Genomic DNA, 23,661 nt, shown 5'->3' with positions numbered 1-23,661 from the left:
CAAACATGTGGCAACTTGCCAGAAATAAGTATTTCGTCCCCCTGCGCCCACAAATAATTTTAGTATTGTTCGAAGAATCGGCCTAGTCCCTTCCTCATCACTTTTCCTTAGGATTTTTCATAGTAGTAGCTTGCATAATGTTCATTTACAAACATTTTTAGATTGAAAAAGGAGCCTATTTTTGCTTTGGTGATTTAAGGTGCTGCCTTACTCCAGTAATTGGGCTGCATGTCAGTGGGTTATCTTCCCTTTTGTATTTCAGGGAAAGTCCTATCCACTCTATGGTCTGTTTCCCACAGTTTGGAATCCCTTGGTTTACTTGGATTATAACAATCTATGGAGGAAAATGGATGAAATGGGCAAAGAGGTATGACATGAATATACTATATATAACTGTTCCATGCACTTGCATCCAAGAGTCTTGGTGACATTGAATAGGCATTTTATTTACTATAAAGGCTCAGAAAAATCCTTTTAGAACCTCTGCATTCAAGAAACAGTAGCAAACAATGAACAGTAATATGGTGCAACACTAAAAGGGCCAGAAGTGATGTTGTGGCTAAAAACTAGAAGTTGAAATGTATTTTATTATTTACTAAAGATTGTACTTAAAGAATTCAAGCCCTGAAACACAGAGGACTAGGTTATATGTGTACAGTCTGCCCTGTGAAAAGGATATAGCTAGATGTACAGCCCCAGGCAAAGCACTGTACCTCTCAGAGATATGCATCCTGCCTTGCCTCAAAGGAACATTAAGTAATCTATACTAGCAGCACGGTTCTGCCTTGTTTTAGCGTGGCAGTGCTGGCCAGTGCACTGTAACAGGAGCAAAGTTGAGCCTCCACCTACTTGATCCTATGCAGCAGGTCTACATAGGGCTTGCTTGTACATACACCAAGCCCAGAAAAAGCATGTTGAGAGAGTGTGTGGGTGACTATTACTTTTTTTTTTCTCTTGAAGTATCTGTTGTGCCAGTGTGGATGCTCCTGCTCAGTCATCTAACTAGGGGTGGGCAAGGGAGTGTGAGCCCTGAGCACTGGTTAAGGAGAGATGCTGGAATGGATGCTGCTATACTTGCAGCTACAGGCTCCAGCTGTGGAGCTGAGGAAGAAGCTAGGGGATGACAACAGGGAGATTCTGGGGTCCTGGCAGCTACAGCCTCAAGGAGAAGGAGCCATGGATCAAGACAGGGAGTGGCTCCACAGCACCAAATTAAGGGTGTTATATCTTCACCCAGCAAGGCAGTGCCTGGAGGGAAGGGGGTGGGGATGCAGGCAAGAGGCCTCCTTGACTGGGTGGCACCTTCCCTCCCAGCTGTTGGGACCACCCCCTGCTTCTACCCACTGGGTCCTGGACACCTGCTAAAGCCCATAGCTGTTCAGCACAAGCCCTACCAGGTGTACCTCTGCTCTTGCAGCCTGGCTGAGACATAATATTTTTAAACTCAAAATGTGTAGGTCATCAAATTTCCTCTGAACTAAAAGAAATCTGTGGAAAGGCCTCCCATTTTTCAAATACCCATCAACCATCCCATGCATTTATTACAATCCCAAAGCCCAGCCCCCTGAAGACTTAATTCATACAAATCATTTTACACGGGGGAGAATGAGTTATGCATGTATAAAAGATGCTGCAAGGGCAGCTTCAGCCGAAGACTGTACTGACACCACCTGCTTTTCTTCAGAAATATCTTTCTTTTGAAAAATTTCAAGTAAACAGTAAGGTAGTTGATGTGCTATAATAATTCTTTGCAATAAATTAGAATTTAAATATTCAGTTCATTTTACAGCAGTCTGTAAGAGGCCCTAAATCACACTGGTACAACTCCAGAGTATTTCTGTGAAAAACAATGGAGATGGTTCAGATTTTCACCGTTACAAGTAGCCAGAGCGAGTTTGGCCCACTGCAATAGATGACCTCCCTGCCTTCAAACTAGATGTGATTGGCTAGCAATATACTCTGTGCTAAGTCTTTAATATTTTGTTTTTATTTGTAGATCCCTGCTGAAGCACCATGGGATGCTCCACATGCTGCAGAGTGGGACAAGATGACAATGAAAGAGCTCATCAGCAAAATTTGCTGGACTAAGTAGATCCTATTTCATTAACTCTAAAATGTGCCCTTAAAATAATCTCTGTTCCTTAACAGATTGCGTGATGTGACCATATGGGGTATGTCCAAACAAGCATGCATGTGCGCTTTGTGGTGCATCAAAAGGTTCTCCATGCTGCATATTTGCAATATTGATCTAGAATTAGATACCTGGAAGTCCTGGTACCTTAAAAAAAAAAAAAAAGGTCTAAAAAAACCTGGATATGGCTGCAGCGTGTACTGCCCAAAATGAGCCTGGCTGGCCAGAGCCACACTCCAACTGCTAGGCAGGCACTGTGTGCCCGTATCACTGCTGCTGCAGCCCCAGGAGGCCCTCGGAACCCCAGGTAAAGCTGCTGGAGCCAGCCCAGGTGCTGGCCCCAGCATCCCTTACCCCAGCCAGGGCAATTTGTCACATTCCAGAGCTATTTGTCTCTGCTATTATTTATCCCCAGGGAAACACATGTGTGCTTGTCTGGACCTGCTCATAGTGAGTTTAGCAAGGGTCTAGTCATGCTCCTATTGTCTTCAATTGGGGCGGGATCAGACATCAGATCTGCAGACAATCCAAAAGTGAAAAGGATGGGAGGTGAGAGTCAAAGCTGCAAAAGGAGCCTGACAAATTAGAAATGTCTGAAATCAATGAAATGAGATTCAATAAGGACAAAGGCAAAAGGGCTAACCTATGAAAACGTAATCAAATGCTCAAGCAAATAATGAAGGATAATTGGGTAAGCAGAAGGAACATAGGGAAGGTTGTAGAGATACAGTAGAAGATAAATTGAGTGGATTAACAATGCTGCACTGTCACAGAAAAGGTGAATGCCATATTAGATTGTCTCAACAGAGGCTGCTCATGTAAAACAAGGTTAAGTAAGAATTTCTCTTTATCTGGCATTAGCAAGACCACAAAGATTGTGGGTACAGCAGTGTGATGTATAAGAAGGGACACTGAATGAGAGCAAGCTCAAAGATGATAAAAAAATTATAGGATTTTTGAAAAAGATGGACTGTGAGGGTAGGTTAAGAGAGCTGAACCTGGATTGTAAAATCTGGAATCAATGGCAGAACTCTTGTTACCTCCAGTGAGGCTAGGTTTTCACTCATAAAGCATATGGATGAGTCCATATCTTTTGTTAACATTGAAGTATCTTTCATTAACATACATAAGGATATTGAAGGTATAAAATGGTAGTAAGCATATGTAGCCTCTTTACAGCCATTAAGGGCATGTCTTCACTAGGGAAAAAAAGTATGTTCTTAATGTGAGTTAGCTGACTATTATGATTATTCATTTAATAGGGGTGCACCAATAGACATTTTGGGGGCCAATACAGATAGCTGATTTTTAAGGAGGCATATCAGCCGATCTGATTTCTGATTCAGCTGAGTCTGTTGTGGTGAAAGGGGAGGGGGAGGGAAGAGCCGTGGGGGTGCAGTTCAACGCCCCCTGTGGTGAGGGAGGCAGTGGGGCTGGGGTAGGCACTGCTGGAGCAGGGTGGGTGCAGGACGGAGCCGCGGCTCATCCAGGGGGGGTAGGAAGGGCTGCAGGTACAGGCTGGGGGCCTCACCGTGCTGTGATTGGAATGGGTGGTGGCAGCGCTGGGAGGGGGCTATAGTGAAATTGGGGGTGGCTGCAGCTCCTCCCCTCCCCCCCCAATAGCCACATCCTAGCACCACCACTGCCCATCCTGAGCACAGTGTAGCACAGCCCTCAGCCCCAGTCTGCAGTTGCAGCCTGCCTGCCCACCCAATGCAGATCCAGGGGCACATGCCGCACCCTCCCCTGACCCCTCCCAGACGAGCAGTGGGAGTCACCAGACAAGCTGCTGGATAAGCAGCGCACAGCAGTGAGATAAACCGCGGCTCTGTCCCGTGCCCGCTGTAGCTGGGCAGCACCTGCCCTAGCCCCACTCCCTCCCTCACTGTGGAGGGCATTGATCTGCCCCCCAACCCCTTCCCTCCCCTTCCACCACACCAGACTTACCAGCTGGACACAGCTTCCCAAACTGCCAGGCTTGTGCTCCTTGCTGCCTGCATGCTGCGCTGCGCTGTGGCTGCACACACGCACAAGCATTTATCAGCCAAATTATTGGCTGCTTTAGGCTGGTTTCTGATGTAGTCAATTTTCTTTATATTGGTGCCGATACAATATCGGACCAATGTATCTGTGCACCTTTATTAATTAGTTTTATTACAATAGTGCTTAGGAGCTTCAGTAATGGATGAGGGCCCCATTAGGATATAACAACACACAACAAGATGGTTCCTGCCCCAAAGAGCTTACAGTTAAAGGACGACAAATGGGAGAGTATAAGGAATCAATGAGACAATATCAGCAGCACTTTAAACTAGTGTCAGGTAAAGCCCTACTGAAGGCGGGACAGCATGTAGTTTTGAAACAAATTAGCGGGTCAGTTAAAGACTCCTGGGGACCTTAGAGTTTTCCTCAGCTTGCTCATTTGTATGAGAATCACATGCTGCTTTATCGGCTCTCTAGTTTTACCTCATGTCAGTTAAATTGCATTAAGAGCACATTTATTTTTCCTTGTGTAGATGAGAACTAATTTACTAAGTCCCACAATGTTGCTAGGAGATTGGTATGTGTTATTGGCAGATAGAGAAATGGAGACATGGGTTTCCACAGTCACAGAATAGGGTAGATGTGGAAAATGGAAGACCCCAGAATTCATAATCCCCAGTTCTGTACTCTAGCTGTTGGCAATGCTCTCTCCCAACAGCAGGTCCTTATTTTCATGACCAGTGAGTACCGAATACGTGGAGCAGGGCTTAAGTTGCAATGGAAAAATGTGAGTGACATAAAAAACCCCACAGGGTTGGAGTGGTGCTATAGCCATGATGGTCCAGGAAAAGTATGGGGCAAGGGTTTTTTGTGATATCTTTTACTGGACCAGCTGTATAGTTGGGAGAAAACCTCTTGCACAGTTGCATTGCATAGTTGGAGAGGTGTGTGTGTGTGTGTTAGCCAGAGATCTGCAGATGGTATGTTCCTTGGAGATGATGTTATGCTTTTTGCACAAACTCAGAAAGTAGGTGTCACTATGTAGTCTGGCTTCTTTTTTTCTTCCTATTATGGATTTCCCTCTGTAAAATCTTGTGATAGGTATTATAAAACCCCCTTGCCATAAAAATAAAATATGCTGTTCTAAAACATGCAAGGCAGGGTCTGCTATTTAGCTCTGCTATTCATCTCTCCCAGGGACCTGAAGAGACGTACCCAAATGCTTGTGTATGTCCTTCCCGACTATATGGTTTGTGAATAAATGATATCATCCACAAAAATGCTTGCCTCACATTTTTCCTGGACAACCATAGCTCCAACATTTTCCCAGCGCTACCACTGTTTTATGGTGTAATTTTTTGCATAGAGGTTGTCAGATATAATAGTAATGAAGGCAATATAGAAATTTATATTGGGCAGATAAGAAATTTCAAATTTGCCCTCACTATGAGCTTCTTTACCATTTCTCAATTCAGAGAGTCTTAATTTTCAGCCCAATCCTGGAAGGAGCTGGGCACCTTCTCTCAGTACTGATTAATTCATCTCCCACTGACTATGTTAGAAGTTAAAAGTGTTTGCCAACTTGTTGGAGCAGGACCTTAGATTATAATCATCTTGGGAAACAGGCATGATCTTTTATTTGTTAATGAAGTGTCAACATATATGAATAAACAGCAGTAACACCATGTGGATGTGAAATTGGATAAATGCCACAATTGGAGAAATGTTGTTCTTCCTTCCCCTTTTCATAGTTTTCTCACTGTAAGGCAGAGCCACGCACATCAGACTAAGGATATCCCTTCCTGCTGTGCCCTTCCATTACACTGTACCAAATAACATCCTCCACTATACTCAATACTTTTTATTTCTGTATCTTAGTTTTGTTTGCCGGCTATTATTTCCTGGTTCCTGTTATAGGACATGGCACAGGGCTACTAAAAATCATATTCATGTCATGTGCCAAAGGTCAGTATCTGACTCATGGGAGTTCTTCTAAATATCTCAGGCTTAGCCCTTAGGATACAGTGCTACAAGTGCTTTGTACCTGAGCTCTCATTGCCCTTCGTGAAAGTTCTCTATGTTTGGTGCTTTCATATCCACACCAATAATATAAATGGCAAGTGAGGTGCATGCTCACAAAAATAAAAATACCCCAGGAACCAGGGGCTTATCTAGGGGGGATGCAGAGTAGTGCTGTTGCCCCCCACCCTTTCAATTTTTTCTCCCAGTTGCAAAGTAGAACTAGGCAGAGCAGAGCAGGATGCTGTTGTGACAGGAGGTGTCACTGCTGAGAGCCAGGTTAACCCTTCCCTGGTTCTGCTGAATTAAGGGGAGTACCATGTCCCCATTCTGCCCGACTATACATTCCCCCTTTCAAAATCCTAGATCCACTGGTGCTTGGGAGCAAAGTAAGAAAGGGCTGTAAAAGTTCACAATTTACATCTTCCTTTAGAGAGAGCTTGTTAAGTTGCTGACCACAGCGTAGGATTAGATATTCTTTTTATTAATGAGACTTTATGTGGAAGACCTTTGACTGACTTTTCAAAATTATCTAAACCTTGACAGCAATTTACAAAACACAAGTGAAATAAGGGTACATGCAATAGGCCTGGTTTTCTCCTGGTGTAATGTAACTCTGTTATCTGCAGTAGAATTATCTCAACACACAGTTTGGCCCTTGCTATATATTTACTGTGATCAAGGCCATTACCGGGTAATATAACCAGTATGTAATTTGGAGTCAGCAAAAAAAGCTGCATTTTAGTGATATATGGGAGATAAAGATGTGGCTGAGGAAACTTTACTCTTTGAGCCATTGGAGAACCATTAAACTATGGGAATGATGTACTTGATGAGCTCCCCATGGAGGAAAAAGGCAGAAGAGCTCCAGTAAATGGCTACCAAATGCAGTCCCCTGTCACGAAAGTATTGGTTTTGATGACGGCAATAGTAGCTGGGAAACTAATTAGGGAGATAAGAAGGCTAAATCAACATGATTTCCCACACACAATGGATGAATCCTGGGGAGGGTGGAGGGCTCTTTATATGAACTCGTTCAAATTTTCCTTTCTACAGGCTCAAAAGTGAATCAAACAGCAACGATGGGTACACTTTGTGGCAATAACCTTGATCAAGGATAATAACCGAAACGTAGTACAACACAGCAGCAAAGTAACATTTCCTGCTTGACTTGTTTCTATTTTGTTTTGCATGTAGAGCTGCCAGAGACTTTGCTACTCTCTTTGTGAACGTCAATGTCACTTCTGAGCCACACGAGGTCTCTGCTCTCTGGTTCCTGTGGTACGTGAAGCAGTGTGGGGGAACAACCAGGATATTTTCCGTAACCAATGGGGGCCAGGTACAGACCACCATGCTTTCTTCCTTTCTGAAGGCCATAAAGAACAGATGCAGTGTTGTTTTTCCTACAAACTTAGTACAGTGGAGTCGCATCTTACACGGGGGTTAGGTTCTGAAGTCAGCATGTAAGGCAAAAATCACGTATAGTCAAAATTACCCTTGAAAATCCCTTAAATCGCCCATATTGGGTAAAACAGATCGCTGTTTCTTTGGTTGAGCACCAGATGAAATAGTTGGCTTGCGTTTAGGGGCCACGTTGTACAAAAAATACGTATCTTTAAACACTAGAATCACACTGAGCACGGCAAGATGCTCACACTATCAGAGGCGGGAACTCGTTGAGTGGAATGGTGGGCAGAATCACCCGCACTATTTAAATTGTTATTTTTCTCTCTTTTTGCTTTTTTTTTTTTTTTGCCGAGCGCGTATAGTTGAATTTGCCTAAGTTAAATGTGCATATGATGCGACTCCACTGTTTTTCTCTGCAGTCTAAATGAAAAGGTGATGAACCATTTTACATAGCGAACCAATACTCTGGTGTGATTTTGAAGTCGCTGAACAGTTGTTCAATTTTGTATTAGGCGGCATTTACAATTTAGGCTTCAGGTTAAATTGGGATCATTTCTTTAATTTCCCTGCTATCACCATATTTATATCACTCCAGTTTTCTTTTATAGTTGTTTGTTGATACATATCTGCCAATTTAGTTTCCATTGTTACTTATCATAACTGAAGATTTGAGTGTCTTCCAAGAATCCAAAGCAGGTATGGTTCAAACTCACTAGAAATGCAGTAAGTAGGTGCTTGGATCATTTTATTATAGGGTTCTACAGAAAATGTTCCTTGGTCATTGCATCAAGTTTTTGATGATCATGAAACATGGGGTGGGCCTCTGCTTCTGGTTTTAAGTTGTTTGGGAGTGGGAGGTAGGGCTGCTATGGCTAATACAGAAATCTTTGAACAGTTTTGCCTCTAGCTTTTCCTCTTCTTTATAGCAACTTCTATTGGCAAGAAATAGAAATGGGTAGTGAACAGCTCTTGAAAGGCAGCTCATACCTTGTATCATGTATGTCCCTCCTCAGTTATAGAAGATAAGAGGCATCCAAATATTGCAAAATTCACATTTTTCTCCTGATTAGTTTGGGTGAAGTTCTGGAAGAGAATGCAGATATTCCAAAGGTGTTGGAATATTTTGGACATGACATTTCTCTGGCTTCTCTCCAGCCTTCTCCTTTGGTTACCCCAGTCTCAGAGCATTCGTGTAACAATTTACTTTCAACGTGCAAGCAATGACAGTGGCTGCTAGGTTTGGCAGTGTAGTGCTGTGAACCACAAAAATATCCTGAGATGCCTATAACTCAGTAAGCAGCCTATTTCAATGTAGGCAGGGTAGGGAGGGGGGTAGAGTATAAAGCCCCAAAGGAGAATTTTGGTTGCAGTTTGTTGGAACAGTCTGTTTCCTTTGTGCCTAGAAGTGGTGCAGTTTTCTGATTTCCACTCCAAAGATTAAAAAAGAGGAAAAAAGTGCAAGTTCTTATGACTTACAAAGCCAAAGCCATGACTGTGCTGCCTCCACGCTGAGCCTGTGAACAGCACTGAGAAGCATGTCCTTCCCACCATCTCCCACTCCATGCATGCCTAATCCCAGAAATCCCCACTTATGAACATCTCCAGTACATCTCAGTAATCATGCATAAGACAAGAAGCCTGAGAGTGGCTTGGACATGGGCTCAGCACTGCGTGAAGATTGATAGCCTTATTTCTGGGATTTGGTACACTTGGGGTGTGTCTACAAGTTCATTAATGCACCGTAATTATGGCACATTAAGCTTAGTACCTGTAATGACAGGTACTAACTTAATACACCGTAACTGGCACTACTGTGCATTAGTGCAGATGGGTGCGTTTTTTGTGATGCTACTGCACATTAGACTAAATTAGCACATTAGCACAGGCTTTGCCTGCCGCACTAATGTGCAGTAAAATTAGTCTTCTACACATTAGGCATCTTGTATAGAGAGAAAGCTAGTGGGAAGAGGGAAGCAGCAAGCTCTTCAGTGGCACCATGTGGGTACAGCAGCACTTCATTTTGGACAAACCTGAGGAAGCATATTTTTAAACCGCTTTTTGCAGCAGTTAGTCATTTGTTCATGGCTGGTCCTGCATCTTCTCATGGCTGAAGTGGGGAAGTTGGGCTCTTAGAAAAATGAAAGAGGATTGACCAATTTATGGCTTGTGTGTCCTAAGTGGCATGGGCAGCCTCTATGTCCACCACATAGCAGATCGGGTTGGGGGTAAGCATCATAGTAGCAGATAGGGCAGGAAGCAAAAAGAAGAGCAGCTGATTGGGCAGGGGAAGAACATTGGAATGGCACAAGGGAGACCACGGGACTTAATTTGTGGCACACCTGCCAAAAAAAATTGGCCACCACTGGTGCAAAACTTCCACCAAGCCTCTACACTGGAATCACAAAGATGTGTAACAGGGAGAATTTCAGTTTGTTTCAGACCACAAAGTCCTTGTGCCCTCCCTGGAAAGATGAAGATCAGTGCTGTCTGTCTTAGGTCCAGATTCTTTTTAAAGCTCTGTTTTGCTTCTGGGGCTTATATAAGTTCAGCACTGGAAAAACAAGCTAGTATTTTTGTTCTATATGAGTATTTTTTAGCACATTTACATGTAACGCAATAGAACTCCATTCATTATTATATAGTTTGTCTGCAGTTGCTAAAGTGTCTGCTTTAGGATCCTTTTTGACTTCTTTGCCTGGATGAGTCATTAAACCAGCTGATTAATAACCTGACAAACTCACACAAGATTATGGACATAATAGTCATTGGGCACATCTACACGTGCTATTAATGCAATATAGGCTTACTGCACAGGAAAATACTGCACAATAAGTCTTCCCCAGGAAGGTGTCTACATGTGCACCCTGTTGGAAGCAAATCTTCTCCCAATGGGAGAGACCAGTACAGGGCTGCTCCTGCCCTGTTCTGCCCCCCTGCAGCATCCAGGGGGAGCTCCAGGCTCTCCTGGGATGCTAGGCTGGAAGCTGGCAGGAGGCATGGGGACCAGAGTGCACAGGGGCAGGAGAGATCTTTTGGCTGTGACAGCAACTGTCTCCTGGACCTGTGCACATCAGGAGGGGTCCTGATGTACATGGGGCTAGGAGACCGCAACTGCTGCAGCTGGCAGAGCTGTCCCAGCCCCATGCATATTGGGACACACAGTTGCCAGTGAGCACAGCAGGGGACTCACCAGGAGCTATCCAGCTTGTGGGACAGCTGCCAGCAAGCCACCAGATAAGGGGGGAGTCCCAGCCCAGCAGGGAGCTGTCCCACTTGTTCTGTCCCCTGGCCGGAGCTGTGCCCACAGGAGCCAAGCAGCAGCTGGACTGGGGAGCTCTCTGCTTCCCTGCTCACCCAGGCACTGGCTGCTTATGGGGCAGCTGCCAAGGAGCCACCAAGTGAGTGGGGAATCCCTGCCTATCAGGGGTTTGCTGGCAGCTGCCCCACAAGTGGGACAGCTTTGGCCAGCCCCCAGCTGAGTGAGACACTCCCAGACAGCCCCTGGCTGAGTGGGAAAGCACTCCCAGCACTGCCTCCCTAGTCCCAGCACTTCTTGGCTCCCAGTTCCTGTGAGGAGCTGAGGCCCACGCAGCACTGGGAAAGGGGGAGCAGAGAGTTACCTTGTCCTGGCATTGATTGGCTTCCAGCTTCTGAGGGGAGCTGGGAGCTGAATAGCACCCACACTGGGGACAGAGAACTCCCCCGCCCCCTGTGACTCCCTGGTGATGTAGCTGACCAGGAGCAAATTTGCTCCCAGTCAGCATCTATATGAGCAGTACTGCACAGTAGCTATTGCACAGTTAATCTACCACCTGTATTTACAGATAGGATAAAACTGTGCATTAGTCTAATTTACTACACAGTAGTTTCTGTTCAGTTACACGGTGACAGCTTGCTGTGCAGTAGATTAGTCTACTGCACAGTAAAGCATCTCGTATAGATGCGACCACTGAGGTTGGTTCATGAAACACCTCTATTGACAGTCTGGCCCTGCTAGTGAGTGCTGGGCTCTCAGCACTTGGAAATCTAGCCCTATGTTTTCTGTGTGGAAACAGACTTTATTATTGACCCTTCTGTTCTGACAATGATTTTTCCTTGCGGTTTTTTATTCCTAGGAGCGGAAGTTTGTTGGAGGCTCTGGTCAGATTACAGAGAAGATAATGCAACGCCTTGGAGGAAGAGTTAAACTGGAGAGACCTGTAGTCCACATTGATCAGTCAGGTGAAAATGTCATTGTGCAGACACTAAACCATGAGAAATATGAGGTAATTCAATAAAAATGAGAGAGAGATGCATTTAGTGAGGGGATGTGTCTGCTACAGCTCTTAGCCAAATCCAATCAGCACTACACATTCATTTCTTTCCACTTCTCAAACTACCCTGAAAGACTTTGAAACCTTTTCCTGATTTATTTATGACTGGTTGTCATCTTAGTGTATTGCTAATTGGTTCCTGGCATTAGTCTACTTTTTCTATGTTTTGTTTTATCTTGTGACTGTGTCATTTTATGTTCCTGTTCCTATCTCTGATTGTAATTTATGTTTATATTACATAGCACGGTGTTGAAAAAACGTTATTAAGATTACAAAGCCAAGCAGTCAGAGGTTAGGCCATGACTAGGTTGTCCTGTACAGTCTTACTTCAGCCTTATAAAATAATCTTTAAGTATATCATCACATTCTATTTTTTCCACAGGACCCCTGTCCCATTCAGTACAGATGATGAAGATGGCTCTGGGGGCAAATCAGGGTTGTGAAGTAAAGAAAGCTTGTAGGTCCCCATTTGGAAGGTTTTTAGGGGACAAATCAAAGGACTGCAGAAAGAGAGAGAATGGCCTATGTCAACACAGATTTAAAACTAGATTCCATCCCTACCTTTTTCACAGACTTCTTGCGCAAAGATAGTAAAATGAGTTTCCCACAGGAGGTCACTACCTGGGTGTCCCTCCTTTTTTGAGAAATGGCTTGAAGCTGCAGGGTTTGGATGCAGACGTGTTGAGTACTCAGCTGCAACTGAAGTCAGTGGAAGCTGTATTTTGAATGTGTAGAGAAAGACTGTCCAGCTGGCAGCCCATGGGCTTACACTGCGGCCCCCAGGCTCCCCTCCTCCCCCGCTTTGCTCCTGCTGCAGAAGCAATTGCGGTCTCTGGGCTCCTTCTCCTTCCAACTTCCCCTGCCTCATCCCGGGGCACCCGAGAGGCATGATGTAGCAGCAGCAGAGCCTGTGACCAGGGATTTTTAGGGTGAGGCAGGGTGCCTGGGCATACAGTACAGAGGAGTGGGATACTAGGGTATGTGGTGCAGGGTATGTGGTGCAGCAGCAGGACACATGATGTAATAGGGAGGAGTGGGACATATGGAATGTGGCCCCAGGGATCTATGGCCTCCATTGATGCAGACATGGCTGGTGTGGCCCATTGAGCATGCACTTAGAAGTTGCACAGCCTTTTATATATATAAAAATAAAATAAAAGCAACAGAGGTACCCTGAAAATGCATGTCCCAGGCATCTCAGATTAAACCCTCAAAATGAATGCATAATTGTGACACTGAGCAATGTTCATAAAGCAGCTAGATTAGGTTGCACAGGTTACCTTAATTCATGTATTTCCTAACTTCTGTCTTTTCCAGCATAAATCTTTTTGTGTGTAATTGCCATTTAAAAAAATAAAAAACAGAACAAAATATTTCATCAACTGTCATCAGAGTGACATCCAGAGTGACTTTGATAAACCAGGCCGTAACCTTTAGATCCATGTTAGAAATGTTTGCCATTTGAGCTAACAAATTTACTGATGGCAGTTGTTGGTTGTCAGTCTCTATATGGACCAGCCCTAGAAAGGAAAGACATGCCCTTTTTGTCAAAGGATTTCACAAGTATCTTTTGACAGTGGAGGGATGATGAGATTCAAGGGGAGGGATGATGAGATTCTAGGGGGTCCACTCCATGCTCTGGAGATGAGTGGTTCTCTCTCCATTTCCCTCTGTTTTGAATGCCTTCTACCATATATCTACTCCAGCCAATCTCATTTTTCACACTCACACTTCTTATCCCAGTTCCACTTTACTTGCCCAACGAGTCCCAATCTTCCCCTTCCAGATCCCAGTCATGGTTTCACCTCCCATCGCTGTCCCAGGCTCCCCAGACTAGTCTTCCCAATCTACTGTTTTCCTTCTCCCTTACCCTTCCATTTGCTTTTGCTTCCTCAGCATTTAAATCATTTTCCTCCTCCCCACTGCCTGGATGCCAGTAAGGAAGTAACTAAATGCAGAAGAGAAAAGTTCCTTGCATTTATTGACAATGCCAGTTCTTCCCAGCTTGGAGCACTTGGGATGAACCATTACTGAGAATCCTTCTGAGCATCTGTGAACTGTGTTTCTTTCTTTGAAGGCTTACAATTTGGGAATGGCAAAGGGCACATCCCTGACACACACTGCCATTTAAAATCTGTACCTCAAAGTATGGAGCTCAAAGAAACACTTGCAAAACACTCATTTGTCCGTAAGCTTCTTTTGAGAAAGGGCTGAAATGTAAAAGTAAAAATTAAAAGTCTAAGGCAGTCCCGTCTGCCCCCTCCCACCCCCCGGAAAAATTTAGCTCATTTGATTAAAGCCTGGCAAAATTATAAGCAACTGAGAATGGGGCCTTGTAATGGGAACTGTTGATCAACCTTAGTAATAGACAGTGTTACTAGACATGCCTATAATAATGAATGCGCTTTGTTTCAGGGCAAGTATGTGATCAGTGCTATTCCCCCTGGCCTGACTACAAAGATCCATTTCAACCCAGAATTACCAACAAAGAGAAACCAGTTAATTCAACGTCTTCCTATGGGCTCTGTCATCAAATGCATGGTGTACTACAAGGAAGCCTTCTGGAGAAAGATGGGTATGTGGGTATCAATAATTAGAAAAATGAAGAACCTGAGATTTTATTGTCTCACTGACCTAAAAGTCATGTTGTAGAGAATAAGGGAGTTGTGGATTTTTAAAAAAATAAAATACCTGGCAGGTTATATGTTTGATATTAACCTGCCTGTCTACCAGAAATTAAATTAAAGGACCTGGCAAAGGTTACGACTCTTAGCTGTATGGTAAAGGGAAAAACCCACAGTAAAAGAGTGGCAAAGGTAAAGCTCCTTGAGGAACTAATGCAGGGTGAGTTCTTTCTCCAGACTACTTCTCTGTTCCCAACCTGGAGCCTATTATCAAAGGGGATCCTAAACCTTCGAGATGCTAGAAAAGGAAAGAAGCATTGAGTGAGAAGCCAGAAGTTGCCGAGGGTGTGCTTTACCCTTCACCGTATATGCTTTGTTCCTTTGGGAAGTTAAAAAAATAATACTTTTATTTAAGACATTGAGTCTGCTCCAATGCACTGGAATTCCATCGGAGCAGACTCACTGGTCTTGTATAAGCACCCATGGTTTCAAAAATGATACTGAGAAAGAGAGAGACAATGCTATAAAGATGGTTCCAGGTTTCTAGGTATTATCAGTGAATGAAAAAATGCTGGGGATTTACATTTTAACTTTTCATTAGGAAATAGGAAGGTAGGCCTGGATGGGACCTCTTGAGGTCACCTAGTCCACCCCCTGCTTCAGGCAAGATCATCCATGACTAAGCCACCCCAGCCAAATGTCTGTCTAACCTGCTCTTGAAAATTTCTAGGGATGAAGATTCTACAACTTCTCTAGGTTGTCTGTTCCCATGCCCAACCATCCTCATAGTCAGAAAGTTCCTTCTAATCTCCAGCCTAAATTTCCTTTGCTGCAGCTTGAGGGCATTGCACCTCATCCTGTCCTCTATGGCCACAGAGAAAAGCCTATTTCTATCCTTTCTATAATTGCCATTCAAATATTTGAAGACTATTATAAAATCTCCCATTCTTCTCTTCTCCAGACTAAATAACCCTAGTTCTTTCCGCTTGTCCTCATAAATTGTGCTTCCCAGGCCCTTAATCAGTTTTGTTGCTGTCCACTGGGCTGTTTCCAAACTGTCCATATCCTTCATGAAATGTGAGGCTCAAAACTGGACACAGTACTCCAGGTGAGGCCTCACCCCTGCTGAATACAGCCAAAGAATCACTTCCCTTGATTTGCAAGTGACATTCCTGTTGACACTGACTGTGAACTTTTTTTGCAACAAAGAGCATATTGTTGGCTCATATTCAGTTTGTTTCACCGTAACCCCTAGGCCCTTCTCTGCAGTACTGTAGCCTAGCCAGTCATTCCCCTATCTGTATTTGTGCATGCAATTATTCTGTCTCAACTGAAGAACTACAGTGAACAATGATCAGCATTTATCATCTCTGACAACCATCTCAATCTCTTTTCTCCTGTCAGATTACTGTGGCAGCATGGTCATTGAGGATGAAGAAGCTCCAATTTCAATAACCTTAGATGACACTAAACCTGATGGATCTGTGCCTGCCATTATGGGGTAAGGAGCCCTTGCTTTATAGTTGTTTGAATAAAGGATTACAGGGGAAAGTGGGTGGAATACATGTGATAATCACTCCCATTTTGGAAGACCCATGTAGCACAGCATATTTACTCATACACCACACCTTTTTCCTAAAAATTAGCCCTCAGAAACTCTGGCATATGTCTTCCACACCAAAATGGAGACATGGGGCTGCTGTAATGGTTACAAGGGGCTGACTGCATGCTGGCCTCTGGTTGCATGCAGGTGGGGTGGAGTCTTATCTTTAGCATCATTCACTCTCTCCTTGCAAACTCCCCAGCTCAAGATGCCAGTGCAGCTGTGACAGGGTTAAAGCATCAGCTGCAGAGTCTGCAAGGAGAGTGAGTGATATCCCCGCTCCAGCCAGCCTACATTCAGCCATGACTCTGGAAAAATCTTTTTTTCTTCATTGTACCTTCCAAAACAAGGTGTGCAACAATCTTTCTTTGGGGGAGAGAATGCGGTACTCTGCCATCAGTATTCAGAGGGAACTTTAATCCGGGAGACAGTATCTACGAAGGCCCTTCCAGTCTCTGTACTACCTGCCTTGGAGGACCATCCCTGGAGTACCAGCCCTGAATAGTTCAGTGTATAAGAGGCAGTTAGGAAGAGGTTGTTGACTGCTTCCATGGAAGTCCAGAGAGATTACTCAAATAGTTAAAGATAAGCACACACTTAAGTGTTTTGCTGAACTGTCACTGTAGAGATCAAACCATCCTTAGTCGCATTTACCAGGCCTTTGGCTCTGAACATACTGGGCCTTTATTTTTTAGCATGCTGAATCCTGAAAATACGGTCAGCACAAAGTCACTGGTTGTCTTAAATCTGCACTGCACTGAAGAGAGATGAAGGACTGTTCCTCACAACAGCTTGTAATTAGTCCAGAGAGCAGCTGTTCAGTGAAAGATCTGGGATTCTGAAGAACCTGCCAAGTGTTAGAGGTGCAGTTTGGAAGAGGAGCTGGAAAAAAATGTAATAGTGTTTACTGGCTATTAAGTTGAGATTGAATTAAGGGAATATAAGCAATGAAAAAGATATCCCAATTCAATCTAAGTTGAATTTACCAAACAAGCTGTATAGCTATGTGATATAATTGCATTTGCAACACCATAGAGAAGAAACCTTATACAACTACTGAATTTTATAACACAGGCATGATCAAAAATGTTAAAGATGTCTCCATCTGAGAGCAATAAACCCCCTACTGTACCTCTTAAGTTACTGTTGAAAGCAGGAATTGAAATATTTTTTTTCTTGCTACCAAAATCAGCATGGGATCATCTCTATGTTAATGTAAGCAACCTTATTAAAGATTGTAGGAGCCAAATACATCCTTCATGTATCTCCATGAAAGAGAATGGAGCTAGTCCAGAAATCAGTTTGATTCTTGTTGAATACATCTTAAAGCAGTTACTGATAGGAATGGGCCTGGAGCTTTGTTCTTTACTTGTTATAAACCATATTTTACATAAGCATTAGTTTCATTCCTTTCTCATTTTAAAGTCCCTACAAGTACACACCCTACTCCTGTCCTTTGAAAAATCAGTCTGAATATTGACACTGCACAATATCTTTATGTTACTTTTTCTCTTTAGTTTTATCCTTACAAGAAAGGCCTTTAAGCTGGTGCATCTTAGCAAGGAAGAGAGGTAAGAATTTACAAATTATAAATATTTATTTTATGAAAGTTTCTTCTTCAAGATGCTTCAAAGTCACTTCTGTGTCCACACACAGCAGCCACAGATGCCAGGACTCAGCAAGCTTCTGGGGCCAAACAGAACTTTTTGTAAACAGGTCCATGTCCCAATAAATCCCTTTTAAGAATATTGTAAAGTTTCCAAGTACTGTCAGCTGTTCCACATTATCACTAGCCTGTTGCCCTCCCTGGGGGGGAGGGTTGTTTTTACTGTGGCAGTTGCAGACTACTGCAGAGTTTCTACACTGTATCCCTCCTGACCACTTGCACATAGACCCATACCATTAGGATACTGTGGAGAGCGTAGAAATACTTCACCTTTGGTGGACTTTGTGTGGAGGCCAGATGGTAGAAGATTTCTATTGAGGTAGAAACGAACATCGCCAAACTGAAGTGGATCAGCTGTGGCATGGTGCATCCTGCCACAGCTGATCTGCTTTATTGGGCAAAACACATGTCACCCCTTGCCCCGCATTGGACAGGAGCTCTGTAACAGGACAGGCCGCTGAAAGCAGCCATGGCTCCCCGCTAGTAGCCATGCTAAATCTGCCCCGCTCCAGCTCCTCTGTGTACCCCTTTGCTATTCCACTTGCCACACTTTGACAAACATGTTATATTACTGTGCGAGGCTTCCCCAGAGTCCTGGAGTCACTTGCTTATCAGTGCTGCCCTTATCCTGACTTAATTTACTTATTCAGACCCTCAGTCCTATTTGTATTCTTAGACCCTGTCTGCTACCAAAGACCTATTCTGCACCCTGCTGGCATGTATCCTGTCTTATAGGCACCATTCATGGCCCTACTGGCCCTATCTGTACCTTAGAGTACCAGTCATGCCTTAGGAGCCTTATTCGTGGTCTCTACTGCTCCTAGCCATACCCATACCTCATATGTTCAGTCCTCGTTCATAGCCTTCTGGCTCAACAGTTTCTGCACCTCGGGCTCTATGCAGTTTGTCTAGGCTTCAGCCCCCTCAGCTTTAGCCCACTTTTGTCCGGCTGTAGCCTTTAGCCTTGGGCTGCTGCTTCTGGCCCAGCTTCCCTGCCTCACCCTATCCCTCTCGGTGCCCCTGGCCCTTACAAGGTTAATGATCACAGCATGCTTGGGGGCACTCTGCCCAGTGTCCTCTAAACCACTCATCTTACTGCCATTTCTGGTCCTCCTGGTAACTAAACTAATTCTTAACAGAAATACAATCCCATGGAGTAAACAAAAACAAGCATGCACCAAAATCTTAACCTTTCCAGGCGCTCACCAACAAGGGGGAGAGGGTCTTTTTCCCCTACTAACAGTTCCTCCTTTCCCTGTGACCTAGATTCCTGTATCTTGCAGGACAGTTCCTTCCTCTTCCATTGTCAGGGCCAGAGTGAGTCCATCTGCCCTGGAGGCAAGCCTATATACTGGCTAGGCCCTCCCCTAGGCATTAATGTCTGAACATTTGTCTTATGAACATGAACTTAGGATCATTTTCACCCAAAAAGGTTGCTTTTGGTGGGGGGGAATACTTTGTAATTTTTAAAATAGCTGAGTTTCATTTTCCTTTGTCTTCTGACTACTGCTTGCATCTTCATGTAGGAAAAAGAAAATCTGTGAGCTGTATGCCAAAGTGCTGGGTTCAGAAGAGGCTTTACATGTAAGATACTGGTGTATTTTTTTGCCTTTATACTGTAGCAGTGCTAGCCACTTCTACTTGATGGTGAAACAAGGGCAAGATTAAAATATCAATCTCTCAAAATTATTTAGGTTGTGCCATCTGATTTTATAGTTCCTACTGTAGCCAGTGAATCCCAAATAGTGCAGGAAGAAACGAGTTCACTATCTCATGCTGTACTAGAAAGGAGAAGATAATACAGTTAAATACTGTATGGGAGGTCAGTGCTCGAGAAGTGTAAATCATTATGTGATACTGGGTTGTACTAACATGGCCCCATGTAGTTCCTTTATCATTTAACATTATCTGGTTTTTCTGTTCTTAAAGGAGTACCTATATTTAATTGTTTCCAGTTTTCTAGCCACTGTCTGTTTTCTTTATTTCACGTTTTATTCACTGTTGCAGCCAGTGCATTATGAAGAGAAGAACTGGAGTGCAGAACAGTATTCAGGTGGCTGTTATACAGTCTACTTCCCACCAGGCATAATGACTCAATATGGAAGGTATGTAAAATAATACTTTGCTTTTCATTCTCCTTTGTTTGTAACTGTTGCCATATGTACTGTACTGAACAGAGCATGTACAGTGACGTCCAGGCCCTGTTAAAGTCAGCAAGCATTGACATGTAATTAGGTATATTAAATGTAATTATATTTATAGGAAATTGTTGTATTCATTATGGCAGTGTTCTCAAACATTTTGGACCACCTGTCAACCTGGACTAACTGAACCCCATCAACCCTCATTTCTCATAGACCCTCATGGGTTCATAATCAAATTTCAAAATTTAATTGAAAGCACTATATAGGCACCTGGCGCCTGACATCTGTAGAATAGAGTCTGGGAACCACTGCCTTATGGAATATATTAGGTACTAGTGATTAATGGCTGGTTGTTATCAGCCAACTTGTGGTGAACCTGATATACCTTCCAAAACCTTTTGGGGGGCAGCCAAATAAATCAAACATCCTTGTCAAGGACACAGTGGTTGCCATTAACATTTTTTTCTCAAACCACTTGTTAGTTACCTATGAAATATCCTAGTCCTGTGTCAGAGAGCTGGGAGATGCCCTGAACATGCAGGAACTCTGTTTTATTAGTCTGAGTGCCGTTAGTGAGCAGCAAAGCTGGTGACAGCCTTAAGAGGAGCCAATTTCAAGTGGTTGAGGAAGGTCCATCCATGCCACAACAGAATAGATACTTTCCCCTGTGGAAAGGGAACACCATTCCTATGGCTCTGTTGGTTCAAGTGGCTTGTGGAGTTTTTGTGCAGTGAAGCAAGGGAGGAGATCCAGCCCTCCCTTCTGTATGCGGATACTTCTGTCTTTTCCCTTTTGACATTCAAACTGAAAAGTTCTTCTGCACCTAGAAGTTGTTGTCAACAACCCATTGCTACAGACAGCCCACCATTTGTAATGGCAAAATTTCAGAAAAGCAGCCATGCAGTGAAAAATAAACCCATTCAACTACAGTGCATTTTTTGAGGCTCTCTGGCTTGCTCCTTTTGTGAGCACTAAGACAAGACTTGCATCACTTTGGGGATGTACTGGTTTACATGCATCTGGCTACTGCTTCAGGGGTATAAACTGAACCCCTGCTTTTGACTTTTGTCAGAAGCTACCTCCAGTTAACCCATCTGAAAAGGGGTACCTGGTTATTTGTGCTGGGGAGCCAAGGGTAGCCAGCCATGATACTTGTGTGCTCTTGAATATAGAAATTTACATGCCTTAACCACCCAGACTCTATGGGTCACTAGATTTTGGAGGATCTTGGAGCTTGATTTGTTTGTGCCTTGGATTTTTCTTTGACTTGGGTTTTGAGTAATGTTAAAATTATAGCAACAAGTAAATGCTAACTCAAGGTACTTTTTCCCCTTCCCGTGTCAGCCCTGCAAGAATTCATGAGAAATTAAGCATAGGCTGTGGTGTCAAGCATAATAAAGTGCTTGTAGAAGGATCATCAGCTTTCTTTTACACAGCCTTTGATATTTTGCATTTGTTTTAAAGGATCATTCGAGAGTCATTTGGCAGGATCTACTTTGCTGGCACAGAGACAGCTACCCAGTGGAGCGGGTACATGGAAGGAGCTGTGCAGGCTGGGGAGAGAGCAGCAAGGGAGGTACTATAAGCCAATTTTCTTTGGTCATCTCTATTAAGGGCCCAAATGAGACCAGACAAACCACAGAGGTTTTGATTTCAGTATCTGTCATCCTGCGTAATAGGTATTGTAACTGGGGAAGAGGACTTGTAGAATTAAGGTGATGGATTCCAGGATAATTTGAGAGAGAAGGCTTTTTAAAATGTATTCTGCATGTTGTTATTAAATGATGTGAGGCAATGCAATTATAGTGTCATAGAAAGCAGAATGCTATAGAATATCACTCAGTTGAAGTGTTAAATCCAAATCTGGGCAGTATACTTTGTCTAAAATTTAATGCCTCAAGTCCAAAGCTGCCCTCCAATATATGAGTGTAACTTGCATCAGAATCAGTTGCATCCTGTTTTCAAATATAATATTCATTATATATAATAAAATGTTAGTTATGTGCTATTACTTCCTGTCACAGGCCCATGAAATCTGCCTACTGTCCTTTCTTTGATCACTCCCTTCTGCTTTTCTCTCACTGACAGAGTAGATTGAGACAAGCTTCATCAGCTCATAATGGGGAACTCATAAGTCTGTTTAAAAAAACCCAGCAGCATACTTTGAGCCAGGTAGCAGTAACATGAAAGCCACTTCACACCACTCTAAGAGGCGGAAAGAACCTTACAGTGTGTATAAATTACAAATACCTGCTCTATTCAGGCCATTAACACCAAAGCAGTGGTATAGAGGGACTTAAGCAGAATGGAGAATCTGGGAAATAGCTTCCATTTGATATGATGCCACACTGATTTTATAATTACTTGCACTTCACTCAAATCACACTCCTACCCCGCTGTATGTATTAAGAGTGGTAATTACAGCAGCATTTACTTGTCTGTGCTAGAGATACTCTTATCCATGAAAACTTCTGCTGCTTTTACATCTATATTTGTTGTCTTTTGCTTTAGCAATACTCCTCAAAAGGCCAAGGAAGAACTCCTTAATCAAGTACTTTCAGATACACAAATGTACATCCCTCATCCTGATGGTGTGCTATCTAACAAGCATCACTTCAAATAGATTTTCTTTCTCATGAGTCAGACAACATTAAACTTAACTCAGCCTTACTCAGACAGGCCACAGAAAAGATTCTTGTATGATAGCATATTTTCACCTGCGTCTGGTGAGAGATGAAGCTTACAGTGACTGTCTGGCAAAGTGGCAGCATGTGTGAATTCCTGTGTGAAATCTAGCCTCTTACATGAGAGAGAAATGAGTCAGTAAAAAGCTTTAGAACATTGTAGAAATGCTCAAAAGTTTGGTGTAGAGCCATCACATTTTGCAAGAAGCACAAAAATCAGTCCTTTTTCTTTCCCTTGCTGATATTCAACATATGTATCACCATACATTTTCTGATGCAAGGCACTTCCAGCTAATAATATCTATTCTTCTCAGAGATTTTAAGTTGTTCTTACTGTTAGCATATGGAAAAAATAAGGTTCTCATTTTCCTCATATTCTAAATTGTGATTATTGAGTAAAACATCATTGCTCATATAGTATAAATATTATCCTTCCAGATACTGTGCAAGATGGGAAAGATCTCAGAGAGTGAAATCTGGAAGTCTGAACCAGAGTCAAAGGCAAGCTTTTTCTTGCATGTATTTGTAGATCAATAGCTAAACCCAGTATTGCTGCTTCTAATCCTAGTTAAGTTCTTATGGGGCACGTCTACATGAGACCTTATTGTGCAGTAAACTAATTCTACTGCGCATTAGCATGTCACATCAAAAGCCATGCTAATGCACAGTAAAAATAGTCTACTGCGCGGTACACATCACGAAAAGACCACACACCTTCACTACTACGCAGAAGCGCCAGCTACAGCACATTTAGTTAGTACCTTATATTAGAGATACTAAGCTTAATGCGCAGTATCAAGGGTGCATTAATGCAAGTGTAGACATGCCTATAGAGCCTATCCCTGTAATAATTTTGGATGACCAAATAGAGATACACCAATAAAAATTTTCTTGGCTGATATCAATCTGATAGTTGATTTTCAGGAATGCAGCCCAGCAGCTTGGAGAGCAGCCAAGTCTGCTGATAAGTCTGTGGGGGTGGGGAAGGGGTGTGAGAGGGGGAAGATTGAGGGCTCCACAGTGAGGGAGGGAGTGGGGCACGGGCAGCTGCTGCCCAGCCAAGGCAGCGAATGTGACCCTGGGGCCA

At 43.3% G+C, this 23,661-nt stretch overlaps 1 protein-coding gene across 2 annotated transcripts in view; it reads left to right on the top strand.

Annotated features, from left to right (window-relative positions):
* Positions 1-23,661, top strand: part of MAOA (amine oxidase [flavin-containing] A) — a 39,723-nt gene that overhangs the window by 12,145 nt on the left and 3,917 nt on the right. For both annotated transcript variants that reach the window (XM_006015639.3, XM_025204928.1), the window contains 11 exons: positions 263-367; positions 1,997-2,088; positions 7,331-7,472; positions 11,656-11,805; positions 14,269-14,428; positions 15,882-15,978; positions 17,598-17,651; positions 19,273-19,330; positions 19,754-19,851; positions 21,355-21,466; positions 23,013-23,075. In XM_006015639.3, coding sequence (XP_006015701.1) covers positions 263-367; positions 1,997-2,088; positions 7,331-7,472; positions 11,656-11,805; positions 14,269-14,428; positions 15,882-15,978; positions 17,598-17,651; positions 19,273-19,330; positions 19,754-19,851; positions 21,355-21,466; positions 23,013-23,075 — 1,131 coding nt within the window. The remainder of the gene's footprint in view (positions 1-262; positions 368-1,996; positions 2,089-7,330; positions 7,473-11,655; positions 11,806-14,268; positions 14,429-15,881; positions 15,979-17,597; positions 17,652-19,272; positions 19,331-19,753; positions 19,852-21,354; positions 21,467-23,012; positions 23,076-23,661) is intronic.

This window comes from Alligator sinensis, unplaced genomic scaffold (assembly GCF_000455745.1).
Source record: "Alligator sinensis unplaced genomic scaffold, ASM45574v1 scaffold243_1, whole genome shotgun sequence".
NCBI lineage: Eukaryota > Metazoa > Chordata > Crocodylia > Alligatoridae > Alligator > Alligator sinensis.
Note: the sequence above shows the minus strand (reverse complement) of the source record. Positions and strands in the feature narration are given on the sequence as shown.